Source organism: Eumetopias jubatus, unplaced genomic scaffold (assembly GCF_037043125.1).
Source record: "Eumetopias jubatus isolate StellerSeaLion01/CBP00866 unplaced genomic scaffold, mEumJub1_p1.0 scaffold_9, whole genome shotgun sequence".
In the NCBI taxonomy this organism is placed as follows: domain Eukaryota; kingdom Metazoa; phylum Chordata; class Mammalia; order Carnivora; family Otariidae; genus Eumetopias; species Eumetopias jubatus.
This window is the reverse complement of record NW_028274815.1, coordinates 95,269,839-95,282,386: the sequence shown is the minus strand read 5'-3', so window position 1 is coordinate 95,282,386 and position 12,548 is coordinate 95,269,839. Positions and strand designations below refer to the sequence as shown.

The 12,548-nt window shown below is 44.4% G+C and overlaps 1 protein-coding gene across 1 annotated transcript in view; it reads left to right on the top strand.

Annotated features, from left to right (window-relative positions):
- The window catches only part of CFAP61 (cilia and flagella associated protein 61), a 294,422-nt gene extending 286,493 nt beyond the window's left edge, over nt 1-7,929 (top strand). Inside the window, exons 25-26 of the mRNA XM_028123773.1 lie at nt 322-412; nt 7,729-7,929. Coding sequence (XP_027979574.1) covers nt 322-412; nt 7,729-7,929 — 292 coding nt within the window. The remainder of the gene's footprint in view (nt 1-321; nt 413-7,728) is intronic.
- The last annotated feature ends 4,619 nt before the right edge of the window (nt 7,930-12,548 follow it).

Genomic DNA, 12,548 nt, shown 5'->3' with positions numbered 1-12,548 from the left:
TCTCAAATGAGGGCAGATAATGGAGACACCGTTCTTTACAAGTCTTCAGGCTTTTAAATTCTGATAAAATCAGGATTCTTCACTGGGTCTTGCCCCAGCTCTGAATTAAACCACTTTAAATGTAATTATGGAACCTGGCCTTACATCAGGAACATCCATTTAAAAAATTGATTGGCCAGGCTGTTCCACGAGGCATTTTATGAGCAAACGATTGCAAAGGGGCCAGAACTGTAATTTATAAAGGCAAAAAAAGCAGGTAAATACTTTATTAGTGGTAATGAGAGGGTTTCCAGCTAACTGAATCTTTTCTTTCCTCCCTAGCTACTTCATGGAGCCATGGTGCATGGCCCTCTTTCACGATCGTTTTATTGATCTAAGGAAAGAGTTACGCCAGATCTTGACCTCCAAGGAGGTAAGAGTGATTAATAGATATGTGAATTATTCCTTGAAAATTACAAGCAGTTTATAGTTGTTGGTCTTTTAGACTTTTCTCTACATTCCCCTTTTTGGTTTTACTTTCAAAACCAACTATACTTCCTATAACATGCTTTGGAGTATTCGAACACAGACAGTGATATTTCAGGAAAAGTGGATTATTTAAATCCTTTTATGAGAGGCAGATTTCTCTTTCCTTTTTACACATAACTGTATTTCCATTATCAGCCAACAGGCAGTGTTGACTGGAAATTGGATCTGAGCTTTATCTACTTGTTCTCAAGAATGAACATTGCATTCCTTTAGTTTCTGCCCACACTTGCCAGCCATTCACTAAACGTGTGTGTGCGTGCACACACATGCATGCACGCACGTGTGTGTTGCTATAAAAATGTAAAGGGAAGACATAAGCTGTCCAAACACACCCCTTTAATAACCAAAACTTCTTTCTCAAAGTGATAGAGAATTAACTGGAAGTTAGGCTACATTTCCCAAAGTCTCCATGCTCAGCAAGAAATTTGACTCTGCAATGTAAATAGTGAATTTAAATTAAATTCTTTCATTCAACACTAGAGTCCTTACCGGAGCTGTGGAACATTAGCATCTATGCTCAAAAAGTGGTCAGATATCCATCCTAGATTCTCCCTTGCTCCACTCAGACAAGGGCTGGGACACAACTTAGCTTCACTGTGTTTTTCTATCTAAATGGTCAAGTCCTGTGACTCTGTTATCACTTTCACTTGAGAGCACCTGTGCCTCTTGAAAGTTCCCCTGGTGTGGGCCACCGTATGGGTAACACAGATACAGATCCTGTGCTGAGTCCCTACTGCATGCACCACCTCGCTTAGCCATAACAAGAGCCATTCAGGACACACTACTGTCATAGTTTTGACTTTACCAATGAGGAGGTTAAAGCTGAAAAATTTTAAAGGACCTGCCATGGGTTACACAGCTAGTCTGTGGCCAGCAAGCTTCAAACTCAAGGATCTCTCGCTCTGAAGCCAGGAACATAGGCACTGAGCCATATGGACTAAACTGCGTGGCTTGGTACCTTCTCTTCATAGCCTGCCCCCTTTTCAGTTTTATGCCTGGGGTCCAAGATGGGAAGTTGAAATAATTGTACTAATCTGAAGCAGGTTCAGATTGGGAAAACCAGGTTTAAAATATAAACCAAACTCAGTTGTCTTTAGGATCCACACAGATAGGAACCAGGCAGGTAAGTGTACATGAGGGTAGCAGAAGGGACTGTGACCATGCAAAGGTCATCCACTGCTAAAGTCATTCAAATTTGAATAAATGCTACAGGTCAAACAGGTCCTTGCACTTCATGCTAAAACTGTGAGGAAGTCAGCTCAAGTTGAAACATGAGCTCGAGTTGTAAGCCTGGTGCTTAATGCATTTTTCACTCAACTCTTTAGGTCCCTCTCTTCCTGTCAAATGTATTCTGCAGCTCATTATTGCACCATAGTGAAGACTCATTAGTTTTCTAGTTATCCCATCAAAACTCTGTGCCTAAATCCTTCTAAACCCCAGAATCGAGCTCCTCAGTTAATATTTCACACAGAGCCAAGGGGGTTTAAGCGCCAAGCTTAAAAGAGAAGCTTTCCTCTCAACCTTCTAAGTAAACTACCAAGCCCAACAATAGTCACTTTTCATGGCCTTCACTGAGACACCCTCAACCTTTTATCCAGGAACAGCCTTCTGCTCTGGGTCAGTTTGTTATGTGTGAAGTCAGCATGGACAACAGGCCTTTTCAGTAGACCAGAAGGGACCATGAACATTTGTGGAAGACACACTAAGGGCTCCCCCACCATTCTTGTGGCTTTTCTAGATTTCCAGAAAGTGAAACCTCTGGAAGAAAAGCCTCCACTGGGGGGTTTGTGCTCTGTTCTACGTTTCGTTTTGTCAAGTAGGCAAGGCCACAGGAAGAAGTTGTGCATGCAGGGGTGTCTGCCTCTAGCTCAGGTCCCTGTGGAGTAGGGATGACCTGTTCCCATCTCAGAGAGCTGTGGGAGGAGTGAAGGAGGGAATGTGTGCTAGTAAAAGGCACAGGAGAACATCTCCCAGTAAGTGCCGGCCCCCACAAGTAACGGTGGTGGAGACTGGCTGGCAGTGGAAACAGTACTTGTATAAGCAGACATGCAGGAGTTCATTTAAGAGTCTGGCAATAGGAAAATAAAGAGATAGCCTTCACTAGAGAATAATGGTAATTCTTTTTCTCAAAGATTGAGATGACATAACCCATTTCATTTCACCTTCTAGCTTGTCTTTAGGAAAGTACAATAGTCCAGTCCCATTAACTATGATATCCTATAACTCTCCCTCCACATGAAGAGGAAGGAATAAGAGACTATTATCTTTGTTGTTATAAGCCATCTCAAGTTTATGTATCATTTATTTTAAAAACAAGCCCATTGTAAGACTTCACAAGTCCTTTGGTGGAAGTAAAGAGGAACATACTATAAATCCATTGGCACTGCATTTAACTGTGCCTTAAGCCAAAGAGTCACTGACCAAAGTGAAATTTTGTATAGTCAAGATCATTCTTCAAAAAGATAACAATTATAAACATATATGCACCTAACAACAAAAGCCCAGTATATATAAAGCAAAAGTTGATAGAATTGAAAGAAGAAGTGGTTCTAAAATAAGAGCTGGTGAATTCAATATCTCACTTTCAATAATGGATAGAACAACCAGATAGAAGATCAATAAGGAAATAGGGGACTTAGACAACACTATAAACCAAATAGACCTAACAGATAAACATAAAACACTCTACTCAACAACAGCAGAAGGCACATTGTTCTTAAGCATACATGGAACATTCTCCAAGAGAGGCCATATGTTGGGCCAAGAGAGGCCATATGTTGGGCCAAAAGACAAGTGTCAATAAACTTTAAAGGATTTAAATCATACAAAATATATTCTCCAACTGCAATGGAATAAAACTAGAAATAAAAAACAGAAGGAAATAATTTCAGAAAATTGTGGAAATTAAACACAGACTCTTAAGCAATTTCTTTGATTTTAAAGAAGAAATCAAATGAGATATTATAAATACTTAGAAACAAATGAAAACAAAACCACAACATACCAAAAGGAATGGGATACAGCTAAAGCAGTTTTCAGAGGGAAATTCATAGCTATAAATGCCTGGAGTTGTAAAAAGGAAATATCTCAAATCACTAACCTAATTTTATACCTTAAGGAAACTAAACTAAACCCCATGCTAGCAGAAGGAAGGAAATTATAAAAATCTAAGTAGAGATGAATGAAATAGGGAGTAGAAAACCAACAGAGAAAATTGGTGAAACGAAAAGATAGTTCTTTGAGAAGATCAACAAAATTAACAAATCTTTAGCTAGACCAAGGATAAAAACTCTAATTACTAAAATCAGAAATGAAAGTGGGATGGGTGCCTGGGTGGCTCAGTCAGTTAAGTGTCTGACTCTTGATTTCAGCTCAGGTCATGATCTCAGGGTCATGAGATTGAATCCCAAGTGGTGCTCCGCACTGGGCATGGAGCCTGCTTAAGATTCTCCCTTTCCCTCTTCCTCTCTTAAAGAAAAAAAAGAAGAAGAAGAAGAAATGAAAATGGGAACATTTCTGCTGATCTTACAGAAATAACAAAGGATTATAAGAGAATACTGTGAACAACTGTATGCCAACCAACTAGATAACTTGAATGAAATGGACAAATTTCTAGGAACATACAAACTACAAAACTGATGCAAAAGAAATAAAAAAAAAATCTCAACAGACCTATAATAAGTAAAGGTATTGACTCAGCAATCAAAAACCTCATCACAAAGAAAAGTTCAAGACCAGATGGCTTGAGGGCAAATTCTACCAAACATTTAAAGAATTAACAGTAATCTTTCTCTAAGTTCTCAAAAAAATGAAAGGAAAGGAATACCTTCCAGCCCATTCTTTGAGGCCAGCATTACCCTGATACCAAAGCCCAAGACATCAAAAGGGAAGAGAACTACAGACCAATATCCCTTATGAATTTAGACCCAAAAATCTTCAACAGAATACTAGCCAACTAAATCCAGCAGTATATGAAAAGGATTATATACCATGGCCTACTGAGATTTACCCCAGGAACGTAAGAGTGGTTCACCATATAAAAATCAATAAGTGTAATATACCACATTAATAGAGTGAAGTGAGAAAAAAATGCTGTCATCTCTGTTGATACAGAAGAAGCATTTGACTAAATCAAACATTCTTTCATGGTAACACACACACACAAACAAACAAAACAAAACAAAACAAAACAAAAAAACCTAGGAATAAAAGGGAACTGCCCCAACCTGATAAAGGGTATTTATGAAAAACCTATAGGTAATATCACACTCAGTGAAAGACTGAAAGCTTTAGCTCTGGGATCTGGGACAAGACAAGGATGCCTGCTTTTACCACTTACATTCAACATTGTACTGGAAGTTCTAGCCAGAACAATTAGGCAGGGAAAAGAATCAAAAGGCATCCACATTGGAAAGGAAGAAGTAAAACCATATTCTGAAATGCCATGAACTTATCTGTAGAAAATCTGAGAGAATCCACAAAACACTAGAGCTAATAAATGAATTAAGCAAGGCTACAGGACACAATATCAACACACAATCATCAGTTGTCTACATTAACAATGAATAATCCAAGAGTGGAATTTTAAGAATTCTATGTACAATATTATCATAACTATAACAATAACTATTCTATGTACAATAGTATCAAAAAGAATAAAATACTTGGGAACAAATTTAAACAGGAGGTGTAAGATTTGTACCCTGAAAACCTCAAAACATTCCTAAATGAAATTAAAGCAGAACTAAATAAATGGAAAGGCATTTATGTTCATGAATTGGAGACTTAATATAGTTAAAATGGCAGCACTCCCCAAAGCAATGTACACATGCAATCCTATCAAAATCCCAATGGCATCTTTTGCAGAAATGGAAAAATTCATAGGAAACACAAGAGACTCCAAATAGCCAAAACAATCTTGGAAATAAAAAAGTTGAAGGATTTACACTTTGTAATCTGAAAACTTACTATAATTCAGCAGTAACCAGGACAGCATGGTACTTATATAAGGACGGATATATAAGTCAATGGAATAAAATTGATAATCCAGAAGTAAAACCAATTACATGGAAAGATTTATATCATTAATCATTAGGGAATTGCAAATCAGAACTACAATGGGATACCACTTCACACACACTAGGATGGCTATTGTAAAAAGAAAAAGGAAATAACAAGTGTTGGCACTAGATAGTCACACTGGAGGGAGATGGTCACACTGAGGGAGGAGATGGTCACATGAGGGAGAGATAGTCACATTGAGGGGGGAGATGGTCACATGAGGGGGGGAGATTGTCACACTGAGAAGAGAGATGGTCATACTGTGGGGGGGAGATGGTCACACTGAGGGGGGAAATGGTCACACTGAGGGGGGAGGTGGTCACATGGGGGGAGACTGTCACACTGAGAGCGGAGATGGTCACACTGAGGGAGGGAGATGGTCACACTGAGGGGGGGAGATGGTTACACGGGGGCGGGGGGAGATGGTTACACTGAGGGGGAAGATGGTCACATGGAGGGGGGGAATGGACACATGGGGGGAGAAGGTCACACTGTAGGGGGCGATGGTCACACCGGGGGGGGTGGTCACACTGGAGGGGGAGATCATCACAGTGGGGGGGGAGATTGTCACACTGAGAAGGGAGATGGTCACACGAGGGGGAGATGGTCACACTGAGGGAGGGAGATGGTCACACTGAGAGGGGAGATGGTCACATGAGGGGGGAGATGGTCACAGGAGGGGGAGATGGTCACACAGAGAGGACACACTATGAAAGACAAATGCACAAAAATCTGTTTACAACCTAGAGCAGTATTTGTCTTAGATAAAAGCTCCATTTTGTGATTTTATAGTATTTACCCCATTGTCAGAACAGTACCATACATCACGAGCCCCAAATCTTCTACAATTTTTGTAAAGTCATTTTTGCTTGATACAATTCTCTGAAAAACTAAGGAATCTTGTGGAATATACACTTGGGGACATGCTAGCAGCACTCAAATGTTTCAGCACCTCTAATATGAAGTCCTGGGCATCGGGTGCCTTTCTCTCTGTCACTGTTTTGTTGAGCTGATACAAATCTGAAGTCCTCTGAGCCCCACTGACTGTTCTTTCAAGTGAAGTGTGTGTAATCTCCAACACCTGGTAGTGTCTCACTTAAATAATCAAATGATAATTCTGTTATACTTCCATATCGTTTGAGCCTATTTTCCTATCTATAAAATTCTTACTATTAATAAATTAATGATCCATTAGAACTCTGCAAGTCATCTACTTTTTTCCTGTTCAAAATAAAAACTTTTGGAAGTTCAAGTAAATATACCATCAAAGTCCCCGTGACTCTTCTGCTGGGGTAATTTGGAATTACTGTGATGTTCAGAACGCACTCAGCTCAAACCTTGGTGACGTGCATAACAACCTCCTATCAACGGGCAGGTGTATGATGAAGCAAATAGAGTAAAATGTTAGCCGTGGAACCCCGTGGTGTGTGTGCACCGATGCTAATTGTACAATTCAGTCAACTTGCCTCTCTTTGAATATTTTTATAATGAAATGTTGGGAAAAACCCTACTATATTACACAGCATATCTCAACTTCCAATAACTATTTTCTCTGAGCCTTATCTTTAAAGATGTCAATGAAATATGACTTGACTACGAATTTAAGGGTTTTTAAATCCTATTTCTTGAGAGGACTGTAACCATGTGAAACATCTAGAAGTTTTCATGTAAAAGTGTTTAATAACTTCCTTTCTTATTTTTAAAACAAGTGTGATCTACAGATAATTTTTACCTGAATATTAAGAACTTAAAATTACTATTCTTGTTGAACCTTGAGAACATTACACCAAGTGAAGTAGGCCAGTCACAAGAAGACAAATGCTGTTTGATCCCACTTACATGAAGTACCCAGAGTAGTAAATTCACAGACAGAAAGTAGAATTACATGGCACAATTCTGTATTCATTCTTATATATGTATCCTGAGTTACTATTTAAATAAATTATCCTTTATATTTTAAAAAATTGTTAAAGTGGTAAATCTTATGTGCATTTTGCCACAATTAAAAATAAAAAATTTAAAAAGCTGGGGGGGGAAAGACTATCCTTGGGAAGGTGAGCACTCTTTTTCATTTTAGTGAAACTGCCCTCTTATTGTCCAAGTAATTTCTGTTATCTGGCCTCTTCCTGTGTTTTCCAGGAGGAAGACCTTCCTTCCATAGAACAGTTAGCCCGGCAGATAGAAGATGAGGAAATTAACCTGAAGGAGAAGCCCCGGAAATACCTCAAAAGAGTCTACCAGGAAACCATCTACAAGTCGCTGGTGGAGAAGAGCATTCTTGACTACCTGCACTATAATCACTACCACCTGCCTATGTACGCATGGCCAGGCATCATTTAGTTGTGGCCACGGCCTCCACTTTATTGTGTTCACACGTGGAGTTTGGGGAAGTGCTCGGTATAAATAGGAGACCTCTCTGAAGCCTGGCTTGACAACCAAGCACCATCGTGGTTTGGGGACTTCCTTTCTACCTCCACGAACGCCTGTAGTTTTCTATCGTTCCAGTAGGTGGCGCACGGCCGTGGGTCTCTATCCTGGGGCAGGGAGACGCTTCTGAACACCAGGCGTGTCCAGTGCGGAATAATCCATTTCAGCAATAAAATGGGATGCACTGTGTAAGACTTGTTTTTACGTTGGGTATGATTCTGATAGATTTCCTGAAATGCTCTGCCGCCAATTTTCTCAGTTCTTCACCTGTTTACCCAGTAATACTCCTGGGTGAGAAAAAAGAAAACCATGTGCCCAGTATGGAAAATCGGTGAAACAGACGATGAGGAATTACCCTGTAATCCAACATCATAAGAACTGTTTACGTGAACTTTGAAAATGAGGCAGCTGTTATCACAATTTCTGTATTGTAACGTTGTAGGTTATAAGAACAAAAACTCGAAGATCACACAGGCTCACATGCAGGTTATAGATGAGAAAATAGTAGTGGGAAATCAATGTAGTTCTTTCCTTTGACCCTTCACACTGTTGCTTTGCAGCATGAAGAGATGGGGGAGAGGAGAGCCGGGGAGAAGCCGGGGCCTCTGGTACATGTCACCTGTAATGTGGCTCAGAAACCCTCTTTCTTATAAATAAGCAAATTTAGTGCTCACTAGAAAACATATGGATGCAGGAACAACAATAGTTTTCGTTTATTTGGATCTCTTTTAATAGATAGAGTGACAATTCACAACTGAATTTTTGATCAGCATGGCTTAAAATTGTTTTCATGGATGCAATTCCAGTTTTTCAATTCCAGGTTTGTTTGTTTTTTGTTGTTGTTGTTGTTTTTGCATTTATGTTAACATTCAGCCAAAGTCGGCACAATTACAAGGGTCACCCAGCTATAAGGATGGAAAATCATAGTTGGTGTTACAGAATTATATGCCCCTTATCAAAAAGAAAATTGTTCCAGAACACTAGGTTTGGTTTTTCTGAGGCAGGCAAAAGCAAGCAATACAGTCCACTAATTCCTTCACATGTATGTTTTACACAAATGTGCATGGGTCATTTAGAGGGAGGCCCAGCTTAGGCCACATGCTACAAACTGTGTAACTTGGAGAACAATCCCTACTGGTTGGCTCTTCAAACTGCAAACCAACACACGTGGAACCATATTTCAGGGCTGGTGAATAAGGCAGCTTGAGGATCTATCCCCCAACCCCTTAGCCCCTTTCCCCTGAGAGGTCCTGGGTCAAATTCATCAGCAAAAGCAGCGAGTTTCTGTGTCAGGCCCTGGGACCCTTGGGTGGAGATTAACAGAACCACCTCAAAGGATCAACAGTTAGGATTTCTGCGATCAAGTATTACCATTAAAAGCCTTCTAGTCACATAAATGTGACCCCACATGACAATGCCGACCTTAAAATTGAATCATGCATTCATGTGATAGTAAGTTTTTCTTTGCTGCTTTTTAAAAGTAGGCTGGGATTTGAAAAATGTGCAGAATGGGTTTTAGTCTACAACATGTCTGATGGGGTCATTCTCATTGTCATCCCATATTCACTAAGTGAGTAATTTCCCGGGTCTGGACAGGAACTTCAGCATCTCTGTGTGGACTTCAGCATTTTACCACCCAGGGACAATTTTTCTAAGAGTAAGAGAAGAACCCAAGGGTCATTGATTTGGGCTTGACATTGGCTGTGTTAAGGGCTTCGAGAGAATATTTACTCCTCGCTGATGATAAAGCCTGGCCAAAGAAAGGGCTTCAGAGAGAACAATATTTGGACTTCTCTGTGCGTGCTCAGGCATAGATTCTGTAGAGACAGATGAATGCATGAAGTCCCTGCATATTTCAGCATTTGCTGTTGAGCTGGGGACATCTTGGGCTCGAAGGCTGATCTTGGAATTCTATAGTTTTGAACAAGGCACAGTGACAAGAAACCACCAAAGTTAATTTCCCCAAGTTTTGTTCCCGCCAATTCCATGCACCTGACTATATGCTTCACAGAGGCCTCTAATGCTGGTATGTGGGTGTGCGGTAGAGTATACCCACCCCCTTTCCCAAAATGGCTCTTGTGTGACACCCAAATATCACAGGAAGGCCAAAGAAAAATAAAAGATGAGCTGACAGAGGAAAGGGAGCCCTGCATGGAGGAGAAACTGTAAAGCCAGCCAGTCAATATTTACCCTTAGAAGAAGTGTGTGTGTGTGTGTGTGTGTGTGTGTGTGTGTGTGAGAGAGAGAGAGAGAGAGAGAGAGGAGAGAGAGAGGGAGGGAGAGAGAGAGTGCACCCCACACCGGGTGAGGGAGCGCTAGCCAAGAAGCAGGGAGAGGGGCTTGAAAGTGGCCGCTTGTGAGGAGCTGTTGATTGTTTTCTGGTTGAGAGAAGAGGTGATGATAAGGCTGGGATGCGGCGAGCGCCGGCCGGGGCAGCGAGCCGGCAGCTGTATGCTAATGCTCACAGAAACCAAGCCTCCGCATTCCCCATTAAAGCCGGCGGCCAGGAGGCCACACATCACTGAACAAATAGGCTCTCTCTAGACAAATAAAATAACACACGTTGGCCTGCGGGGAGGGGGGAGAGCCAGAGGGGGAGAAGGGTGGGGGGAGAGGGAGGGAGGGGGGAGAGGGGAAGGGAAAAGAGATGGGGAGAGGAGAGCTGGGGAGGAGAGGGAGGACCGGCCGTCGGAGGGGAGAGGAGAGAGAGGGCGAGAGAGAAGTGGGGGAGCCGCAGGGAGAGAACCAGAGAGAAAAAAGGAGAGTCTAAGGGAGAGAGAGTTGAGGGTGGCGAGACAGAGAGCGGGACCTGGGGTGTTGGGGGCGAGAGTCAGGATGTGAGAGACAGGAGGGAGGCGTGGGGAAAGAGGCAAGGGGAGTAGGAGGAGGAAAGGAGGGACGGGAGTGGGACAGAGGAGGAGGGAGGCCAGAGCTAGGAGTCGCAGGGAGCGAGAGGCGGGTAGGAGAGGGATAGCGGGCGCGGGGAATGAACACTTACACCCAAACCCCAAACCAGCCACAGGAAAGGGGACGCTGAGGCCAAGGCGAAGTGCGCGCCCCTTCTGGCCCGCAGGGGCCTGGCCACCTCTTGGTTCCCCCTGGGGCAGGCGACGAGGAGGAGCATCGCAGTCCCGTGGCCTTTCCCGTCAGTTTTTGCCGGGGGTGGTGTCGCTGCCTTTTCTGAGACGGCGGCGCGCGGGCAGTGGGGCCGCCGCTTCACAGGTGCAAGCAGTTCCCTCGTGCGCCCCCACGTTCAATGCCATCCCGGTCCGCTCAGTGCCGTTCCAGCTCTAACTGGCATATTTCTCTGCTTACGGCTTTTCCACATTTTCTGGCTTGGCCAATACCACCCTTCCCGTCGCGGGGCCCGGGAGCCTCTGGCCCCCCTCCCCTCCCACAGGGTCCCACCCGAGGCAAAAACAAACAGCCCCGAGGGCACTTCACGGAGGGTGCGGTGGCGCCGACGGCACACTCGGGAGGATAAAAGAGGCGGCCAACCACCCCGTCGGCCCCCGGCCGAATAATGGGTGCGCAGCAGATTGCCGGGGGCACTCGAAACTCGAGGGGAGGGAAATACTTGAGCGCGGTCCCTCCCCGCGCCCTGCGGAAGGCGCAGCCTCGCGGATTCTCCCTTGTTCGCTCTCTTTCATGCACTCTTCTTTTGTGTGGAATTATTTAAACGAGAGATCCATGGCAGCTTTATGCTAATGTGCCGAACAAAGGCAACGGCCCGCGGGCGGGGGCCCGGAAGGTGCCTGGAGGCCGGACCGGGCCGGGCGGGGCGGCGGGCGGGCGGGCTGCGCGTGTCTCTCGCGTGCCCCTGGGACTGACACAACAACCCCTCATTCCTGCAAACACAAAGCCTCTCCCCGGCTCGGGCCCCGCGCTCGCCCCGCGCGCTGGGGCGCGGGCCCCTCCGGGACCTGACGGCGGGTTCGGCGGCGGTAACGCCTGGCTCAGGCCGGGTCGAGGCTGGTGAGCAGGGAGGGCCTGGGGTGGGGCTTCTGTGAGTCCCGGAGAGGGGTCCCCAGCAGAATGGGACTCCGGGGTGTTGGCGGGGGAGCGCTGTCAACCCCCTCTCGCCCCTCCCAGTGTCTCTAAACGCGCAATGCGGTAGGATTGCGGACCCTCCAGTCTCCGCCTCTCGGGAGCTCAGTGGCCGCCTGGACAACTCGACACCCCACCAGGCAATTCCTAGGCCGAAATCCCCCGCTTTGGCGCCTATACCCAAGCTTCGCGCTTTCAAGAAACTCCCCGGGGCTAGACTCTTGAGCTGGGGCTCACAGTGAACCCCGGCGCGCTCCCCGACGGCTACTTGAGACACCAGTATCCAAAAAAAAAAAAAAAAAATTTTTTTTTTTTTTAAGCGCCTGCGGCGGTCAAAGGAAGAAGCCGCAGCGGGGTCTGCAAGGACCAGAAGCAATGAGACTGCCGAATGTTTCCAAAGCGCTGCCACAGGAAGGGGAGGAGTCGCCCGAGGCCTGGGAAGGACACTTCGGGGACCTGCCTTGGATCCCTATGCTCGCCGACTC